Below are 22,032 nucleotides of genomic sequence, written 5' to 3' on the forward strand. Positions count from 1 at the left end.
TAGGTTGGATTGTTAAACAGTGGACTAGGTTGGATTGTTAAACAGTGGACTAGGTTGGATTGTTAAACAGTGGACTAGGTTGGATTGTTAAACAGTGGACTAGGTTGGATTGTTTAACAGTGGACTAGGTTGAATTGTTAAACAGTGGACTAGGTTGAATTGATAAACGGTGGACTAGGTTGGATTGTTTAACAGTGAACCGGACATGGCTAGGTTGGATTGTTAAACAGTGGACTAGGTTGGATTGTTAAACAGTGGACCAGGTTGGATTGTTAAACAGTGGAGTAGGTTGGATTGTTTAACAGTGAACCGGACATGGCTAGGTTGGATTGTTAAACAGTGGACTAGGTTGGATTGTTTAACAGTGGACTAGGTCAGATTGTTTAACAGTGAACCGGACATGGCTAGGTTGAATTGTTTAACAGTGAAATACTTTCTGGTCTGTATTTTATAACATTATTAGGTTAAACGACATTAGGTTATATTCTTTAACAGTGCTCTCCACTACTAAAGAATCCAACCAGTGACCACGCTAACTGCACCTGATCCGTTAAGCTTAACTTAAAATAACATAAAAAAAGTCTTGACTTAAGCGAAAATAGATTTTAGCAGCATAACACCTCCCTTCCGGATTTAATTCAAACATGTCATGAAAGTCCTAGTACACACGGAGAATCGGGTCGAGGCTCAATATGCTTAGCAAAATCTAATTCTCAGCCTCAATTTATGCTTATTTATTCATTTATTTTATGCTTAGACTTCGATTTGTTGATTTTCTATGGGCTCATGAAAATTTCGAATTTTTAAGTCGGAACATTGATTCAGCTCAAAGAATGAAAAATTGGCGTCGCGTGCAAAAATCTTTGGTCCGAGAAAGCTCAAACAGCTTTAAAAGTAACTCTAAAATCTAAAAAGGTCAGCGTTTTAGAAAAGCTGCACGAAATTTTTTACATTTCAAGCTTGGAGGTATGCTTAGCATTATGCCTATTTTTTCACCGAACTTTAGCCTTAATTAGTATGCTTATGAAAAATAAGATCATGAGAGCTCGAATCGAAAGCGAAAAGAAAGAAAATATTTATTCACATCTTTGCCAGTCAGGAACAGTCGCCTTATTAGGAGACGCCTCCTGATTAGGAGACATGTAGGTCGCTTGGGGTCGCTTGATTAGGAGACCCGTCTCCTAATTAGGAGACATAAAACTTTGATCTCAATTTTAAGGGCTTTAGGCTTTTCCGCGCATTTTGAAACTAGTTTTAATGGAAAGAGCAGCCTCGAATTGGTAAAGTTTTAAAAAAATTATCAAAATTTCTCGGTGCAATCGATCACAATCCTAATATAAAGCACTACAAGGAAGCCCCTCTTGATTTTTTTCATGTCCGCCATTTTTCTTTTTGAGACGCTTTTGTTCAGAAGACAGATTCTTACTTCTGATTGGTTCTTATGGATTATTAAAATTGTGATTGATTCCACCGGTGGATTTTTCTGAAAATCACTATATGGAATCAATTTTTTGTGCTCTTTCCATTGGGAGCAATCAAATCATGCGCAGTTTGCTCGTTCACGAGATAATTACACCCGTCTCCTGATTAGGAGACGTGAACCTCCTGATTAGGAGACGGGTCTCCTAATCAGGAGGCGTCTCCTAATAAGGCGACTGTTCCTGACTGTTTGCGGGTTCTGTTTAAAAAGCGGGAAAACTCGGGAGAAAATCGGACTTTACTTCCGTGTTTTGTGCGCCATTTTGAAGTTCAACCTAAACGAGACACGTGGTTTGGTTAGAAAGACTCTCAGAAGTCACATGCACAGGTACAAAACACCACAAGGTCAAGGACAGACAGAGGTGACCACTAGCTGTACGTTAAACTTCTTCTAAAAGTAAGTATGATTATCTGGATATACTTACTCCTTATGATGTGTAAGAGCTATGTGTGGAGTAAATATGATTGATGTTTTTGAAAAGCATATTTCGAATGAGAATTTGTTTAATCGTCTTGATGTCAAATGTATCGATTCTTATATTGTTAAAAGGCAGTTAAGATGGGCTGGCCATGTTGTACGCATGGATATGAATCGTCTACCAAGGAAAATGATTTCGTCGTGGGTCAGTGAAAAACGACCGCGGGGTTCTCCCGAAATGACTTACGGTCGCTCTTTGTTTAAAGCTCTTAAAAAGGCTAATATTGATAAAGACAACTGGTATAATCTCGCTATGGACAGGAACAACTGGAGAGATGCTTGCAATATAATTTCTTGATTTTTTTCTTTACCTAGCAGCGCAATGAATATCCTAAATTTGTTAGTTTTTTTTCCTAACAATTTTTAGGCCAATTCCCCTTAGGGGATGGTACAATTTATTTATTATTATTACTTACTCCTTATGAGAGGTTGTAGCCAGTTGATGTTTAAAGCTTCACTGCTCAAAATTTTCAAATTTTCAAAATGTCTTGGGAAATTTGAATGGGCCATTCCAGTTTTTATTCGTTACCCCCCAATGGACGACATGGAATTTCCATAGCAAATTGCTTTCAAGAAAGTCTGGAATTTCCGTAACAAATTTACAAAATACTTATCAATACCGTGGAATTCCATTACTGTAACCTAAAAAAATCATGGAATACACCGTTTAGCAGTCGGGTGTTTAAGATAAAAACTGCAATTATTGCTCTTTTCGGAAATTATTGCCGAAAACGGCAATTTTTTTAACGATGAAATGCTGAATCAGCAAAATGTGTTGTCCTTTTAAGGGCAAAGATGTCAGAGGTGTTTGAAAATGGTAAAATTGCATCGAGAAAAAGGTTTTTCGGATTTTTAAAAGTGATTATTTCAATTTTTCGTTGCTCAATAACATGAAAAGTTCTAAAATAATAAGTTAAAAGATCCTGCATCGATGCCGAAACACAGCCAAAAAGAGATAACAAAACCCCCGTTGTAAATGTGTTTACATATGACTCGATTTTGCTATCTGCATTTCCAACAAAAACCAGTTGAAAACAAAACTAAACGAGGCACAGTGGGCCTACTTATCGCGAGGGTGTCAAATACCACGTGTTCAATAATAAAATCAACTTTTATTTGCAAAAACGGCAATAATTGCCGAAAACGGCAATTTTCATTTATTTACTTTTTTATTTTTCTGCTGATTCAGCATTTCATCGTTAAAAAAATTGCCGTTTTCGGCAATAATTTCCGAAAAGAGCAATAATTGTAGTTTTTATCTTAAACACCCGACTGTTTAGGAGTGTCGACTGCGCACGTGTCAATCCAATTTTCCATTGTTTTGATTTTAGCGACCACGGAAAATTCACTCTCCTCCGCAAAAAAACGGTAGGTAAACATCTGGTTTTCATAAGGAAACATAGCAGAAAAACGGTAGGTAAAGAACTCCTTTTAATTATAACTTATTTTCCTCTTGATGAATTTTTGTGAAATTTTCAGGAGAGACTTATAAGATTATCATTGATATCATGTTCAAATATCTAAATCATTCTTTTTAAAGGAGAGAAAAAAATTCACAATGTTTACATTCCTCTAACCTTTCACAGTACTAAAGTGCGCATTTTTACCTACCATTTTTACCGGGCCTCTGCAATGGAGTACCGTGAAATAGCGAGACTCCTAAACGGTGTATTCCAATACTTTAATGCAAAATTAAGTAAAATTCATGGAATTCCGATACTTTCTCTTTAAAGTTTGCCTGGAATCCCGTGCAAAAATTTATTTCAAAAATTGATGTCATCCATTAGGGGGTAATGTTTTATTTCTGGAATGGCCCAATGCAGCAGGGCAACAATCAAAAATATATGTTCCATTCAGGTCCTAAAACATCTTTAAATCCAGTTGGTCGGGCGGTCGGTAACAGATTTTGTCGGATTTTTAAGATCTAGTAAATCCCAATGAATCAAGTCGGCAATCAACAGAATTCCGATTACGAAACACGTTGTCTATACCACTGGGCCACGACGGCTGCTAATTTTCTGAAATTCAATTTTCCGAAATTCAACTTTCCAAATCGGGTTTTCTTGTAAATAAACAGTCGGTTGGACGACCCAAATGGAACATATTTTTGATTGGCGCCCAGTCCAACCAACTGATAATTTTTTACTTTTCCGAAAGTTTTGAGTCAGAAAGTCACAAAATTGTTGGAATTATATCCAATTCCATCCATTCCATCCTTCGCTTCACCCGCCGTGAATGTTTATTGTAATTTTGATTGCACAAAAATTAACAGAGATAAAATATTTCACATATCCAGACGGTGTCAATCGAACAAATTGAACGCTGAACCAATCGAACACAATTGAATAATTGCAATTCGATTGTCAAACGCAATCGAATCGCAATTGAATATTACCCAGGATTTGCTGTTCGATTGATTCGATTACGTTCGATTGTATTCGTTACGTTCGATTGATTCAATTGTATTAGATTTTATTCGCTTTGGTATGGTACTTAAGCGCTCGGCCGACCACACTGATCCAATTTAATTTAATCGCAATCAAACTCATCGAACATAATCGTAATCAAACGAAATCGAAGATTAATCCAATGTAATTGACAATCAATCGAACCAATCGAACATAGTCAACTATCAATCGAACCAATCTAACCTTACTGGGGACAGACTTTAACAGATACCTATCAGCCAGACAGACCTACCAGCTTAAGATGTTTATTTTGGACTGAAAACTCTAGAGTGGTTCTAAACCTTTTATATTTTACTTAAAGAAATTGTACCAAAAAATCTTTTTTGCCTATTTTGGGGGTGGTGCACTTTTTGTACATTTGATTTGACAGTGCCCACAAGTATACTATATGTTTTAATTTTCTCAGCGTACAGTTCCTTTGACAAAAACTAAAGTCTATTTCAAGTTAGCTGGCAGTCTTTTTTCAAACCTTGATAACTTTTGATAGAATTTCAATTAAGTAGCAATTTTGTGCTCGTTGAAAGGACAAATAGGAGTGGAATATTGTTGTAAAGAAAAAACTCAAAAAAGGTCGGAAAATAAAGATTGAAAATGAATTGAAGAAAATCAACTTCTTCAATAATTGTGCTATAATTATCATTTTCACACGAGTGATTCTTTGATTTTAGAACATCATTAATGTGAAAAAAAAATTCAAAAAAAATTATTCTATCAAAAGATATAGTCCAAAGTTTATCAATGATTGACTTCAAAAATCATCAAAAAACAACAAGAGCCTTTTATTGATTTATAAATGAATATTTTTGAAATCGTTTTTCGCATTTATGATGTTTTAAGATTATAGAGTTTCTGATACAAAAATGAAGATCATAGCATTATTCTACAAGAAGTTGATTTTCCGGATTTTCTTGTTAATTTTTCATCTTCGTTTTTCCATGTTTTGATTTTTTTCTTTTTTGATAATATTCCATTCTGAATTATCTTTTTAACAAGCACAGAACAGCTAACTAATTCAAATTCTATCAAAAGGTATAGAGGTTTGAAAAAAGACTGTCAGCTAATTTGAAATAGACTTACCATTAATTAAAAATTAACTGTACCATCTGATAGAGCTTGAAGAGTAGAGCTCCAAAATGGAGTCATTTGTCTCATTTGATTGGCTAATTTCCATGGAAATGGACAATATATCTTCAAAATCAAAAATGCTGATTTATGCTGGTGTTACAGGGGGGGGGTACAGCCGCAGGGTACTAACCCATAGGGTACTAACCTGATTTTTAAGAAAAATTGTCTTAGGTACCACCACCCCCTTTTTAGTACCAGGTACTTACTTTTTCTTAAGGAAACCGGGTACTTACTTTTTTTAAGGAAAAAGGGACCCCCACCCCTTTTTTAGTACCGGGTACCGGCTTTAAAATTACCAAGGAAAATAGGAGACACCACCCTTAAAACTTGCCAAGCATGGTCCCAATCTTTCAAAAGCCAGCAAAAGCAGCTCTTTGTTGTTATTATGACTTGTATATACCATGTTTTTAACTCAGATCCTCTTAAAAGTTCTTTAAATCAAACACAACTTTTAATTACAAAGGTAAAACAAGGAAATTCAGAAGCAGCCAACGAGCCCATTTCCCCGAAATATCTGTTTCCCTTTTCCAGGAGAGAGCTTTTTTTGAAAAATGGGGAAACAGATCCGATTTTCTAGGAGAGACCTTTTCCTTAAAAAACTATCTGTTTCCCCGCTCCATCTGATGACGTCATCAGAGAGAAACAGATCAATATTTCTAGGAAGTGACATAATAAATTGGGAAACAGATATCTGTTTCCAAAAAGATGATATTGCATTGGAAACAGTTTGAACTTTCTAGGGGAACAGATATCAATCACAAAAAGCAAGGGAAACAGATGAAAATTTCCAGGAGAGGGAAACAGATATCCTATTCCTTATCAGCTTGGGAGAACAGATCAAAATTTTGATTCTGAAAACTGTGGAAACAGACCAAATTTTTTAGGGAAGATACTTGAGATTAGAAATTTAGGTTATGAAGAGAAACAGATCTTCATTTCTAGGAATAAGATTTATGAAACTTTTGGCTAACAGATCAAATTTTCCAGGAAGGCTATGCCTGGGAAACAGATGTTTAAAAAAAGGTCCTCGCTGGATGCTTTCGGAAATTCCTTGGCAAAAGTAAAATATTATATAGCTGTAATAACGGCAATAAAAGTATATATCGATCAGAAGAAGTAAAAATCAACTTGATAAAAATTGAAGAATAGTATGAAAGCTTGGATTGGATGGATTTCCTTATTTTTTTCTTCAATAGATTGGTAATTTATTCAAATTATTCAAAACTGTGTCAATCTTATAAAAGAAGTTGAAATAGAAAAAAGTTGCATTGTTGGCTCTGGTTGGCTTTGCTTAGTTGACCTGCCTCCGTCTTAATTGTCATAAACAGACAAACAAACAAACAAACAAACAAACAAATATAAACAGAAATAAGCTATAGGGTATAATGTAAACTGCAATAAACTAAAATAAACTAACCCTTCTAACCAAAACCAGACTGTAAGAATCATCAGTTTGGATAAGAATTTTATTGTTTAAAAGACAGATTGTATCACTTTGGATGCGACAGCTTGTAATTCTTTGCATCAGAAGGCAATGACAAACATATACCTCGTTCTAACTTGAGATAACAAAGACAAACTATCCTTCTCACTAATTAAAACAATACTGATTTTGAACAATAGCTTTTTTTACATTAGCTATTTCAATATTTGTATAACTTAGTGGTCATAAAATTCTCCTCTTAGAAAGTAGGGAAAGTACCCATGAATTTGAAAAAAATAATTCTTTATTGGTAGAAACATAACAGTTCTTTTTTCTGAAAACTATTGAAACTAACAACCTCCAAACTTCCCTACATACTTGATAAGCAGGGAAAGTACCTTCAATTGGAAGGGGGAACTTTTCAATACTGTCAGATACTGTAAGCCATAACAAGGAAATCTTTTCTCATCAAAATCCTGAAAGTTGAAGACAAAAAATTAAACAAATGTACCATATTCAGGGCCTGAGTACTTGAAGAAAAATTGAAATGATACCCACCCCACCCTAAAATTGGTACCGGGTACTAACTTAAAATTGGAGATATACCCACCGCCACCCCAAAATTAGTACCGGGTACTAACTTTTTTGAATTTTCAAATTAGACACCACCACCCGGCTATGGGTTAGTACCCTGCGGCTGTACCCCCCCCCTGGGTGTTAGCGTTTTGGAGAACATTTTCAACGAAAAAACTACTTTCAGCAAATGCGTCTCGAAGAGTACTTTCAATTCAAGTCGTTATAAAAACCCTGGCTTTTTTCCTTCTATTGTTAACAGTTTGAGCTTTCGAACATAATTCGATTTCTTTTGCATGGTTTTTGATCTTGTGACTGGAAAATAAACCAATTCCAAGAGTCGAAATTGGTGATCAAAAAGTGTGCAAATTGCTGCTTCTTTTATTTACAACCAAAGAAAACTAGCCATGTGCTCACCGTCACACGCTGCGATTCCCTGTCCAGTGAATCACTAAATATATTGAAAAATCTAACTAAAAAAAGATATCTCGCATAGGATTGCATCATTCTCCTTTTATGAAAGAATGCCTTAAAATAAATTGATCTTCGTTCTTTTTTGGAAATGTTTTGGCAACTGATACAAGCTTTTTTATAAAGATGGTGTTTTTCAATTCATCATGGATGTTCGTCAAAAATTTTCGAAAAATGTTTTTGTGGTCTTCATAGGTTAGGATCTAAATTCAACTCACATTTAACATGTAATACATATTTGAAGCAAAAATGGCAATCGTAAAGAAGTTTTGAGCCTTGTTGCGAGATGATTTACAATTTGCAGTTAAAAATGCTTAATTTTTTGGCAAATATCATTATGAATCTTCTAATAAAAAAGCGTGCAGATTCAATTAGTAAAAGATTACCTTGCATTAAGTAAATCGCGGTGAAGAATTACATTTCAGATCTTCTTTATAGCCATTGTGGGTGACTTTGAAAGAATTTGAAAAGTTTTGAAAGTTTTTAAGAAATAACCAATGTAACAAAAGGTTTTGAGCTAGGGATGAGCATTTGAATGAGAATTCTTCAAAATGAAAAAGTTAAAAAGGAATTGGAAGAATGATTTTAACCCGTCCAGCTTTTCCAATTTCTTTTATAGAAAATCGTATTTCAACAAACTTTTTTCAAAATGTTGTTTAAACACACGAATACACTAATATTAATATAAAGATTCAGAAAAATTTGACATAAATTTGATATAAATTTGATATAAAGATAAAACAATACATTACCAGATAAGGGTTTTTAATAATGACTTTGATCAATTTCAGTTATAGTTTATAGGGTTTTCATGACTGGATCTTGAGATATTTGGATTTGAAATTTTGCTGATTCAGCAGAAAAAGGCCGAGAACGCTCAAAGTCAAAGGGGTCGATCCCATCATTTAATTTCAGAACTTATCATTTTGAATTGAACATTTGGTCTTAACTTATCTATCTTGCTTTAATCGTACACATCTTCTTAGATGGCGTCATTACGATCAAAATTGAGTGGATCAACCATCCGAACTTGCGGCAATGTCATCCGAAGAAGTTTGTCAACACAAAGTTCGCAGAAATCTTTCGTTGTTCCCGCCATCGCTAGCTCCATCGCTGTCATCACAGCAGGGGGTACGGCTGCTTATGCTTACAACCAAATGAAAAACAACAACTGTGGTATCCTTCCTGTCCTTGAGGCTTCTGCTGTAAGTATCCTGTCTGTTTTTTTTAATACACTTTTTCGACCGTAGCCGCCAGGTTCCGGGCGGGCATTTTTTCGTCCGCTTTATTCCACTGAAACCGTCACAGTCCTTTTTTCGCACCTATAGACAGTAGAAAAATGTGTCAAAAAGGATTGGATCGAGTTTAGGGGGATAGTTAAATAATTAAGTGGCACGCGCCTGGCTGCGCGGAAACGGTCGAAAAGGTGTATTTTCTTTGGGATTTGTTATTGTTTCTGTTGTTCCTTTACCAATAGCTTGTAAATCTGTCTCTGAAACGCAGTGTCATTTTCCCATTTGAGTATGATTAAGAACCCTCAACTTTGCTCCTGATCGAAATAAAGAAATCCCTATCAAACAACAAATTAATATTTCTTTGTTTTTGAATAATGATTTTTGGTATATTTTATATTCTAATTTCAATGCTCTTCCTTTTGCAAATAGCCAACCACAAAAGCAGCAGCGAGAGAACGAACCTTCATTATGATCAAGCCTGATGGTGTAAAACGAGGTCTTGTTGCCGATATCATCAAACGATTTGAACAGCGCGGATACAAATTGGTTGCTATGAAAATGATGATGGTAACTAATACTATTCTCATTTTTGTGATGTTACTGTTCCTAGCAAGTCTCTCCCAATTTTACCTATTAGGTGCTAAGAGATCTATTCAAGATAATATATTGTTATAATTCGTCCTATATTTTGCATTTCTTTGAGTTTTTTACAAGATACTTCACTAATTGGTCATTTAAAGTGATAGAGATGACGCGTTCTTTAGAAAAAGTAATAAGATTCTTTTATTACATCTTAACGACCAACCAAATCAAATAAGAGCTTGTAAAAACTCCAACTTGTCCCGAAGAGTGAGGAACCCTGAAAGTGCTCTTTTTTGACAGTCCCCGCCGTTAGCTCGATTGGGAAAATCTTTCCGAATTCCGTCTTCTGATCTTAAACGAAGCATGAATTATTTGGTTATACACAACCTTATCGGGGAGATCATCCCATCTGTGAACCATTCGTATGCCCCTTCGGGAAGCTTTTCTCGATTCGAAAGGATCTTTCCATTTGGGCTAGAGTGGCTGGGACTGAATATGATATGAATATGACATCACAAATGCAATGAAAAGGATTTATGAAAACCTGAACATTCAATTCTCGTGGAACCGTATTTTGTTTCTACATAATTTTCTTTCTTTTCTACTTTACAGGCTGATATGCCTTTGCTGAGTGAACATTATGGTGATTTGAAAAGCAAACCATTCTTCCCTGGACTCGTCAAGTTCATCAGTTCAGGACCCGTTGTTGCCATGGTAAGGATTTTGGTTTAGAACTTATTATTGCACGTTTGTGAAAAACAAACTACAGCAGAACCTGAGGACAGGAGGCTTCGATGACCCAAATATTAAGAGCAGCTCATATCGAAAACCGTGTACAAAGACCAAATTTAGTATACAGAAATTCTACCCTACACTCGGGTACCTAATAGCCGGGGGAGGCTAATTAATTTTCAAAAGATTTCCACTCAGGACATTCTTATTCCAACCCCCCCCCCCCCCCGCTTATAGATTTTTAGGAAATTTTTTTTGAAAGTTCCCTCTTTTGCCCTAATTCTGCTGTATTAGCCTCCTTTTCGAAAATTTTCCACCCAGAACATTTTTATTCCAACCCCCCCCGCTTATTCAAAACCACCCGGCTATTAAGTACCCGAGAAAAGCTGAATATTTCTGTTTCTTTAAAATAGATGATATATAGCTAATACGTGAAAGACAAGAAATTCGAATTCCATGAAACGTCAACTTGATTCTCAAGCTGAATCCGTTCGTTATTGTTTGATGTCTGCCGGTCAATTGTCTGAGTCGGAAAATAAAGAAGAAATTTTACAGATGAATATTTTAGAAATATATTTTTTTACTGTTACGTCACCTTAAAATTTAGCTATGTTCTATTTTTGTTTAGGTGTGGGAAGGCAAATCCGTAGTTAAGCAAGGACGTCAAATGTTGGGTGAGACAAATCCTTTAGCTTCAAAACCAGGGTCTATCCGTGGTGATTTTTCCATTGATCTTGGCAGAAATGTCATCCACGGAAGTGATTCAGTTGAATCAGCCAATACTGAAATCTCCTTATGGTTCAAAGAATCTGAATTGATGAATTATACTCTTCCGTTGGAAAGCATGGTGTTCGAGTGAATCAACTTGTTTACCTCTTCTACCCCACCGAGACATTGAATGAAGGATTTACATCTGTTTGTTCAAGAGCAAGCTATCTTCCTGTCACATTTCTGGCAATTTTTTAATAACAAATTTTTTATTTTATATTCAATTACTTTTTTATTTTGTACGGTAGAACAATAACAAATTTATGAGGGATTTTGGGCTTAATTGATGAGAAATAAATAATTAAAACCGATTCCGTTCGTGATTTTTTTCGAGACTATTTTTACCGAGGTTCGTTACTGTCTTCAAAAATTTCTTTTAAAAATATTATGGCGGTGTAAAGATGAAGAATTTTATTTTGGTAAGATGAATTTTACATATTTTGTCTTCAGTCTACAAACTCTTATTTCAGATTAATTTATTTTCTCATTTGAACTAGTTTTCATTTGTTTTGTATCTAGAGAAAGTTTTCACTCGTTAATTCTGATGCTTTTGTTGCTTGTCTCGGGAACTTTATACCTATTACCTCAGTCGTTGGATTTTCTTTTTATAGATATTAGTCTTACTGCAGTTACTCACGAAGTTGTTTGGTCGGCCTTCGGATGAAGAAAGTTTAAAAGGTTTGTACGGACTTAAGCCTTGGTAGTAATTCATCCTCTTCCCAGACTAATTTTATACCTCAAGGCCTCGATTTTTAACGGAGTGTGTTTTTCTGCTGAACATGACTGTTTACCTTCCTGGTATAATTTTCTTTAAAGAAAAAGGCAATTTTTAAACTTGTGCATATTGATAGAAAATAGATATATTAAATAGTCTATGTTTTTTATTCATACCATTTTTGGTGATAAAAGAGATGATAAAAAAATTAATCTTTTATTTATTTAAAGTGTGTAAAGAGCCTTTGCTTGGTCGTGGCTCAGCTGCTACATCCGTGTGTAGCGGTGCAGCTCCGGACGCAGCATGTAGCAAAACCAATTGTGCTGATGTCCGGCTTGGTGTTAGTCACCCCTGGTGGTGTGGTTCAATGCAAGATGAATGGTTCACTGTTTATTTCAATGATGTTACACGTATCACGGGTTTTCACGTGCAAGCTGCATCTCAGAGAGCTCTTGTCCAATTCAGCTTGATGTATAGTGTGACGAGGACAGATGATGGTTTAAAGTTTTATGGAACCTCACAAGATACCGTGAAAAAGGTATACCCCTTTATATTTATTTTCATTCAAAGCTTCCGCAAAATTCATTCCGTTTAAAAAAAATTTACAAATTTGTTTATTTTCTTAACTGGCCTAGCAACTCAAGAAAGTTTACTAGAATCATTTTATCATTATCTTTTTCAACTTAAGTTCGAACGTCTGTCTGTCCTGGGACAGGCTGGAGACTTCACAGTAGGGCCTACTAGTAATTTAAAAGATACTGAAATTGAGCCAGTGCGGTTAGCACGTTCGACAGTGGCTTTACAACACAACCCCTTGATATTAACCATTAAATTTATTTTTGGAAATAGATTTTCGATTCTACAGAGATGTTCGAGACATTTTGGTTAGAGGAGTGGATTGATGCGACAATTATATCGATACGGCGTGAAAATAACGGTGGACATACACACCAAATTCAAGTGGAATTCTATGGCTGTCCTCACTATTACGGTAACAAAAATCATTTGTATTGTTCAATTATGTTATGATTAATGGATCTTTTTTATTGTATTTTTACACTAGAGAAGAGTCGACGATGATGAATTTTTTTTGGGATCTATCTAAACCACAGTTGTTGAATTTAAAAATTTCACGGAAACAAATTATGACTTATTTTTATCATTTATTTTAACACACCATGCTCAAGGAGTTCTAATGTTCGAAGGGTTAAATTTTGTTTGCTCAAAAATACAAGGGTTAAACGTTTACAGTACAGTGTTATGGGATGAAGTATACAACGTATTAAGAGGTTTTGTAGGCTGCATGCATCCCCAAATTAGTTTTGATATATCAAAACTTATCAGAGGGGATGTGTGCAGCCTAGAGGTTTTGCTATTTAAAAAATTCGAGCTCATTTTATAGATAGTTGGGCTCTCTACTACAGTACTCAAGAGGTCACCAACACTGAAACCGTATCCCACCCACAAGATGGATACCTCCAATGGAACAATGACGAGGAGATTAATAAAGTTGAATTCAACTTTGCAACTGAAGAAGTGGTCGAATACTTTGATATTGAACTACCTATAGAATCTGAGAGAAAGAAGGATTTCTTACTGGTTCTTTCATATACTGACGTGTATGGTGAAAAAGTAAGTTTTTCGATCCCCTCCTTACAATTTTTTAAAGCCTTCGGATGTTCTCAACTTTTTAAGTTTTAAGCCTGAAAATGCACTGAACATGTTCTTATTTTGACCCTTTTGTGAATATTTTTGACCATTTTCCTAAGAAATAAGGTGTTTTTAAGTCAACAGCCTTAAAATGTTCTTTAACAATTTGGCCAGCGAAGCCTTATGTTCTTATATAGTTTGTTTTTATAAAAAAACGTCTATCGATTTGTTTTCTGTTTAACTATGATTGGATAAATCAGAGAGTGATTTCATACCGGGTTACTTAGGTTAAAATTTTGGAAAAAAGTAGAGCAAAGTCTATCGTGCATCAAAAGCCTGTAACTACTTGGTCAATTTAATAACGCTTTACTCTTAGGTTCCAAATAAACGGGGCCCCCCGTTTATTTGCAAGAGCAGCCACCAGCAGATCTTTTTGAAATATCTGTTCTTTTTTTCCAGAAGAGTAAATTTTATGGATAAAACTAGGAGAGACTTTCCTCAAAACACCCAGGTAAAATCCAGGGGTCGCCTTAAAAACATCTGTACCTAAAATCCAGGAGCACATTTTAAGGAAAAACACATACAATTTTCCAGCGGACAATCATCTGTTCAGCCAGATTCTTTTTTCCAGGGAGCTTTATAATTTTCTTAAAAGGTCCTATTTTCTAGGAGCATTTTAACTTTCTTAGAGAATAGCATAATATTTCTAGAGAACAGATATATACTTTTTCCAGGAGTACCATTTTTCTCCCAGAACAGAATGATATAACCCGGGAGAGCCGAGGATACTGAACAGATAGTTTTTTCCAGCAGAAAGGGACCTCAAGAACAGATATTTCATACTTCCTAGCAGGTGGCTGCTCTTGTATTTGGAACCTAAGAGTATCTCAATATTTAAAATTGACTATCATTCTTCTAATAAATGTAATTAATTGTCAACTTTCTTTTGAATATGGATAACCCTGTAGAAACATCCCTTGATAAATTTTCATGTAAACCAAATAACTTTGTCCTAACTTTCTTTATAATTCGTACGATAAGATGATAATAATAATATAAAATAATTCTTTTGTATAGGTATCCTTGCTTTTAACTGACCATTTTGTGAAACAAGATGGAAACACATTTCGATATGTGTTCAATAGTCCAACAACTCTCAAAGGACAAGTGTTCATTACCCCACTTCTTCTTGAGGAATCAAGAAAAGTGAAACTTAAGACCGCTTTCTATACCAGGAACACTGCTCAAGGTAAAATCTTTAAACTCTTCTAATATCTATAATTTAACTTACAGTATCTCCTATCATTTCTATACTCAGCTTTCTTAAGCAAATGAAAGAACAACTTACTTTCGTTCTTTCAGTGTTCAAACTTCTTCCGTCTCAGACGAATTTCCGTCTTTGTGAAGTTAATAAAGATTTATTTCTGTCTCAAAATTTTGTATAATTTGCCGAAATTTCAAGCTAAAATTGCTATTTAAAAACCTTGGTTGAGCACAAATTTTGGGAAATTCTTTTGTTTATTCTGCTTTGCCTTTCTATATCATAAAAGTGAATATCTTTAAAATAGTCTGAATCATGGACATCTATAAAACTGATTAATATTATAAATAAGGAGCATAAATCAGTTCGAGGCGGGGTTAGAGGAGATTCCAGCAGCTTTATATATTTATCACAATAGTTTGAAAATACGTGTCTGTTTTCTGTATGAAAAGTGTTTTTGGTGAAACATGCTAAAAATTATAAGTAAGCTTCTCTTCTTTACAACAGCTACTCACCGATGGTCTTGGCACGACGATAAGTTACTCGATACTCAAAAGTATCATCATTTTGATACCAGCAACGAAGTCCAACGGTCGCTGCCGTTCCCCTTTAGCCATTGTATGCTATCCATCGGCCCACTTGGTTGCAAAACTGGTTTCACACTTCAAGCCCATTTTAATGGTAAATAAAATATTCCTGTGTGAAAATGCTTAATGACTAGTAAACTATGAGCCCTTTTTGCTAATCATCTGACGACATAGTCAATTTTATAAAAAGAATCACAGACCTTTACAAGAATCATGTTTTGCGCCGGATTTTTTTCTTATTTAGCGCACGACTTCAACACAATCATTCATTTTACATTTGCTATTCCGAATATTTATAGAGAATACACAAATCAGTTACTGCATACAATCTTGTCCTTAGAGAGCCGAAGTAGAAAAACTCCTGTAGTAGAGGCCACTATGTCTTCCCGTGTGCCTGTGCAAAGGGATTTTATGATTTTTTATCTGTATTTCAAATAATTTCAGTTAGTATACTGAGTTCTTTTTTTTCTTCAGTACCACAAACACGTTATGAATTTCAGTATGCCGCCACATCAACTCATACTGAGAATTGTGTTCCTGGTGCTCAACCTAGCACTGATTGGACACTCGTGTATATCGACCAAGTCCAAATTGTCAAGGGCACTCGCCTCCGTGGTTTTACGTTAAAAAGTGCAGATTGGGAAGGAACAACTTTGGAAAGAAACATTGACGTGAAAATTTGGATCAACTCACCATCGTCAGACCTTTGTTCTCTAATAAATGGAAATATTGAGCCTTATTTTCAAGGAAGCCTAAAAGCCAATGTTAAGGATGGTAATATAAAAAGATTTCCCCTCGTTGAACAAATGCAAGATGTTGTGAATTGGCCCTTTTGGTACTCAGGCTCTTCCATTACCGTAGCTTTCAATGATAGGCCTTATGATGACTTTTTCTATTTTGTGAGATTGTACAGAGACGGTGAGGTTTCTTTCTTTCGTTTTCATTTTCAAATCTTGGTCATTCAACTGAAATAACTAGAACTCTAACCTCAATCACTCAAATTCTTTCCTTATCCAAGAAGTGTTTTACCATCTTCCGTAACCTAACCCTGAATCACAGACCTTTCGTACAACAGACATGTAATAATGTAATTGCAACTGTCGAAATAACTCGATCGAAACTACACTGTAATTCCTGATGCTCTGTTTTCTCAAATTTCATTACAACTTGAAATATGCCCAAGAAGACTTTCCAGAATACTTCTCTTACGGGATTTTAATTTTAGTAACAACCTAAATCAAGATATATTAGATATAACCGTAATTTCTATCAAAGATATCGGTCGTTTCGAGGGTCCGTTGTTTTGATTGCTGACAATGCTCATTTAGTTTGTTTTGTTAATAGATTTCCTTTGCCTTTGTATCGTATTATATTCTTTCGCTTCTCTTTTTATAGGGTTCCTCTCTCCTGGCAGTATAATCTACTTTAAGGGCAGAAAGTTTCGCGAGACCGCGGATTTAAGTTTCGCGATTTTTACTTTTTGAAGAAAATTTACGCAAGAAACTTTCGCGGTTTTTTGTGAATTTTCAATTTTAGTAGCAATAACTTTCGCGAGTGGCTAGGGAAAGTGAATAAAAAATTATTTCAAATCTCATTTTTTTCTTCAATCGAAAGAGTGATATGCTAATAAATGAAAAATAAACTATTTGCACTTCTTCCTCCCATTCTGATATCGATAATATCGACTCTCCTCGGCTTTTAAAACTTGTTTAGGAAAATTTCATTTTTTGCGAAAAAATGCCAAAAACGCGAAAAACGCGACAGCTTCTGCCCGTGAAAGTTTCTGCCCTTAAAGGAGTGTTTTTTTCGGAAGGGCTTGGAACCTTTTAGTGTTTTTATGCTATGTTCGTGTCATTACTTATAACAAACACGCGTAGTATAGGAGCACGAATCCTAGGGATTACAAGGATCCTATTACTGAAACAAATTTTGGACGCACCATGCGTGCATGACTTATTCATGATATGCACCATATTGCAATGTCTTCCACGGACCCAAGAGCTTGTAGGTTGAAAGTGACATAAAATCAGTCAATAAGTCCCTTTCAACCAATCAGCTGTTGTGCCCGTGGAAGACATTGCAATGGTGTATTTCATGAATTGAGACTTTAACTTTGTATTATTTTTTTCCCATTTTAGTATGTGATCATTCCAACCCTACCAAGGAGGTGGTAAATAACCTACAAGACTCTTCATTTACCACGAACTGTGATGGTGATCCATCAGATGTCAAATTCTCCAAAAATGATTTCTACAATCTGCCTGTAGGATGCGGCGATTTGTATATTGACCTTGAAAATAACTATTTAGTCAACAAGATCAAAATCAAAGGCAGGGCCAGTGCATTTCCTACTGAATTTGAATTATTTGCTTACTTGAACAATTGGGTTCCTACAGGGGTGAGTGTGTTTTAAACGTTACCTTTACTTCCATTTTATTCATCTATCGAATACATCTCTTTATAGGGTAAAAAATGGCTGAAAATATGTTAGCTCTTGTAACTTCATTCTAATCATCATGACACTCCCTTCTCACAGACCAACTGGGACCCCTGCCCACTGGAAAAATTGGCCAAAATATCGTCCCCAGCGGAAAATTATACTCTATTTTTTGTCCCCGCTGAAAACAATCAATTTGTAACACTGTATAATATTTTGCTATTTTTCCGTCCCCAGAGTTTTGTAACTTCGAAAACAATGGAATTTAAATCAATCCCCATTGAGTTTTGGTCCCATATTTTAACCCCTACTTGATGAAAAAATCCCACCGGGTCTGTGAGAAGGGGGTGTATCATGATACATGATTATTGTTTCATAGCATTTCCATAAAAGCCACCCTGGCTTAGAATATTTCTACCTTGACAAACCCAGAAGGATAAAGGAGTTGAAGGTGAAAGCTTTAAAATATCATGGTAGTGGATTTGACTTCAAAATCGATATTATCACTTGTGAAGATGGACCAGGTCAGTCCTTTCTTAGTCTACACAATATACAGCTCCAGGAATTTAGGCCTTACTTTTGGTCTATAGACACAGCTAAAGGCGGCCACTAGTAACCCCCACCGGGAATTGCTTATTAATAGGTTAAAACATAACAGACAACTTTCACAAAAGATGTTTATCAATAGAGATTTTCAAATAAAAGAAAGGTTTCGAAACTCTCTATTGTTTCATTAAAACCTCAGTGCGCATGCGATTTATCCAGAGAATTTCAATATTCCAAACAAGAGCAGTGCTCATATCCCGAAGAGTAGGAGTTTTACGCTCGAAACGAAGGAAGATATGACGTAGCCTAGTTCTTTCCTTAATTACTTGAAGCAGGGGGTAAACCTACTAAAGCATAGTTGGTGGGGTTGGTATTCTTTTCTGGAAGTAACCCGGAACTTTTTAGGTTAGTGCGACCCATAAGTAAATTTTGAGGCTTCTCGTCATGCACTGTATGGGTCAAAAAATTTTCTTCGGAGATTTTGGTAAAGACCTGTTCTTTAAAATTATATTTCTTTATCTTAGTGTTTTGAAAAAATAACTGAACATAACCCCATTTTTATATGCTAAGTAGCCTGAAGGTTGACAGGTAAAATATTTCATTTCATTACGACATGACCGAGGAGGCGATTCTAGCAATCTTCCAGCTTTCACATTAGCTGAACAATGCAGTCTATTAGCACATAATACTTTAACTTTAGCGGGGATTAAATTTCGCGGTTGGGCCTATCCGCGAAATTCCAACATTTCGCGGGGACTTACTTTCGCGGGTGGTACTATTGGGTGGCAATATTTTCACGATTTTGTAACTTTTACTGTCAAATCATGCATGTTGGTTGTTGAAATACACATTATTTGCGCCTTTTTATGCAGGTACACTGTGCTCATAAATGTTTTGATTCTTAAACTTCTCGTTTTCTTCACGCAACGTATGAAACTGAGAAAATGTTTATTGCGAAAGTCCTCTATCTTCTTCTTAAGGATTTGTAGTATTAGAAATCCTCATAGACCATTTTTTTGCTTTAATTTATTTAACAGTGGACAAAGAGGTGCTTCGTGAGAATCTAATCACTTCCATGCCAAGTGGATTGGCACAAAATCACTTCATGGAATTGGAACAAGAAACAAACGGTAGAATCACCGTCGTTTATATTACTGGAAATAACCAATTGGGACATAATGGAGATGGCCCGCTTATTGGCTCGAGTGATGCTAAACTGCTTGGTAGAAGCAAATCGTTTTCTAAATTGGACAACACTGTTTTCTGTCATAACCAACGCTTCAGTATCTCGTTCCTAGATGGTAATCATCTCTTGAATGGTTTTGTATGTGGTATGGATAGAGTGTTTACGATGAGCGCCGATCTGTCTATTTATGTCACTCTGGAAACAGGTAATTATTATAATATTGTATTTTTGTTGCTTCTCAGAGAGTTTGTATCAAAAGTACTTTTGCTTTACTTTTTAAACAATTTCTTTTTTAACACCTATTAAAAGTCTTTAAACCGTTCGAAAGATCTACTTTAGGCGTACAAACTTTTGCGAGCAGAAAGTTTTGCGATTTTCGCATATTTTAGCCATTTTCACGAAAGCAAATGTCTTTAAAATTCTTGAAAGGGCAATTCGGAAAAGTTTATGCTCGCGAAAAATAATCTGAAAAGAAAATTTACTAAAATTTTCCTTATTGACGGTAACAAGGGTTAAGTTAGATATTATGCAAAAGTCCATCAAATGTGGTCAAACCCCTCCCTAGTACGAATAGGGTTAAGGCTTTTAAGCATAAAACATACAATAAAACAGAAGATAAAAGCTCGTATACACTCTGACTTGAAAGCGGTTGTCGTAATTTCAGAGAGTTTATTCCCTGGTAGGTATTTTTGTTTGATTTGACATTAATTAACTAATACGGGAGAGAAGTTGTGCGTGATTTTCTTATTTTCTCAGTCTCTTAATCTTTCTCTTTCCATTAATTCTACCTTAGACCTTAGTAACCATAACCAGTACCCTTCTACTGCAATTTTTGATGTACAACAAGACAAACTTTGTGCAGACCAACATGGTATGATATTTTACACGTTGACGAGCGATGATTACATTTTACAAAGAACCTTGACTTCCGATTGGCAATATTTAGATAAAATGGCCACGAAAAAATGTTCAGTCATGAATTGTGATGAAACTGGTAACGTCTTTTGTACATCTTCAAATACAATTTACGTGTGGTCTGTGGAGACTTCTTCTTGGACCCATTTGTATGATCTTTGGGGTCAGCAATTCTTCAAACCTTTAAACTACAACAGAACTCAGTTTTGCATAGTGGAGCAACTGCCGGGCAAGGAAGTAAATTATACTGTCATTGCATATAAGCCAGGTAAAGATTGTTTCTACATGTGTACGAAAGAAGCTCTTATCTTTTAAACAAGATTTTTTTTTGAAATTTGTTTCTCCGTAGGGTGTAGTAATTATCTTTCCAACGAAAAAGAGAAAATTAGTAAGGCATTCATTAAAGAAGTTTTTGATAAAAAGTAGACTTTGATATCATAAATTTGTTATAGTATTACGAAAAGAGTCTTTAGAATTTCATATTCATAACTTTTCTAAACGCTCTTATTTTCGATCGATAACAGTTCAACGGAACTTGATACCCTTCCTCAGTAACGGAGTTGAATTTTCATCAACATTGAGCGACACCAAACATTTCTACGGCTTTGGATTCCAGCTCTCTTGGGACACAATTGAAGGAAAAATCCATTTTGCAGTCAAAGAAAAACACCACTGGGTAAACGAGTTCGTATTTAATGATCAAGAGACATTCTCATTCTCGCATGACCCAGATGTGAACATGCAATACCAAGCCTTTTCTTCTAAGACCACACACACCTCATCTGCCCATGAAGACTTCAAGGTGTCGACAATACTTCCATGGTCAAACGCTATTTATATTTTCGGTTATGGTTCTTCGGACGTCATTAAAGAGTTGGTTTACTTTCCATCTTCTGCTGCTTACCAGAGTATGGCATTCCTTACTTACTTCATTTCTAAGAATTTATTTATCATATTAAATTCCTCCATAATTTCATAATCCCCTCTTGAAACTACTTTTCAGTCATATCAGAAATATCCCGCGCGCGTCCAATTGATTATGTCTGATGGAACAGTTTCTTTTTGTATTCAGGGACCATCGATAACTTGATTGTTTTTACTGAAGATTTAAGCTACCGAAAACTTCAGGTTCCACCTCAAGGGCTCGATTATCAAATCAACGGAATCACGCTTTTACCAAACGGACAAGAGCACGCACCCATCATTTCAGGTGATAATAATTCTCAATGCATAATTCCATATATTTGTATGGTTGCGCTTCTAGAGTCACAGCCGATTTCTTTAATGAATTATTCTGGGGTTAAAAAAGATGATTTTTTTTCTTCAAATCTCAAGAGGAACAATCCTTAAATTTATTGCGTGTAACCCATTTTCGGGTTTGGTTTTTACCCCTTTACTTCC

General features: G+C 35.4%; 2 protein-coding genes across 3 annotated transcripts; both read left to right on the top strand.

The window, feature by feature from the left end:
- Nucleotides 1–1,737: 1,737 nt before the first annotated feature.
- LOC136798918 (nucleoside diphosphate kinase A 2-like) lies at nucleotides 1,738–11,645 on the top strand. Of its 2 annotated transcripts, none has more exons than XM_067055594.1 (5): nucleotides 1,738–1,876; nucleotides 9,004–9,222; nucleotides 9,682–9,819; nucleotides 10,447–10,548; nucleotides 11,195–11,645. In XM_067055594.1, the coding sequence occupies exons 2-5, from the start codon at nucleotides 9,004–9,006 to the stop codon at nucleotides 11,423–11,425; spliced, it is 690 nt and encodes a 229-aa protein (XP_066911695.1). In that variant the 5' UTR covers nucleotides 1,738–1,876; the 3' UTR covers nucleotides 11,426–11,645. The 2 variants fall into 2 exon arrangements, with proteins under 2 accessions (XP_066911695.1, XP_066911703.1); XM_067055602.1 differs by lacking the exon at nucleotides 1,738–1,876 and adding an exon at nucleotides 3,294–3,325.
- An 86-nt stretch (nucleotides 11,646–11,731) lies between these two features.
- On the top strand, nucleotides 11,732–21,610 carry LOC136799073 (uncharacterized). Its single transcript, XM_067055756.1, has 12 exons — nucleotides 11,732–12,012; nucleotides 12,280–12,587; nucleotides 12,899–13,040; nucleotides 13,452–13,681; nucleotides 14,777–14,948; nucleotides 15,468–15,641; nucleotides 16,022–16,465; nucleotides 17,686–17,945; nucleotides 18,364–18,508; nucleotides 19,568–19,921; nucleotides 20,510–20,899; nucleotides 21,156–21,610. The coding sequence occupies exons 2-12, from the start codon at nucleotides 12,417–12,419 to the stop codon at nucleotides 21,608–21,610; spliced, it is 2,937 nt and encodes a 978-aa protein (XP_066911857.1). The 5' UTR covers nucleotides 11,732–12,012; nucleotides 12,280–12,416.
- Nucleotides 21,611–22,032: the final 422 nt, after the last annotated feature.

Source organism: Clytia hemisphaerica, unplaced genomic scaffold (assembly GCF_902728285.1).
Source record: "Clytia hemisphaerica strain Z4C2 unplaced genomic scaffold, Clytia hemisphaerica genome assembly, whole genome shotgun sequence".
Taxonomy (NCBI): Eukaryota; Metazoa; Cnidaria; class Hydrozoa; order Leptothecata; family Clytiidae; genus Clytia; species Clytia hemisphaerica.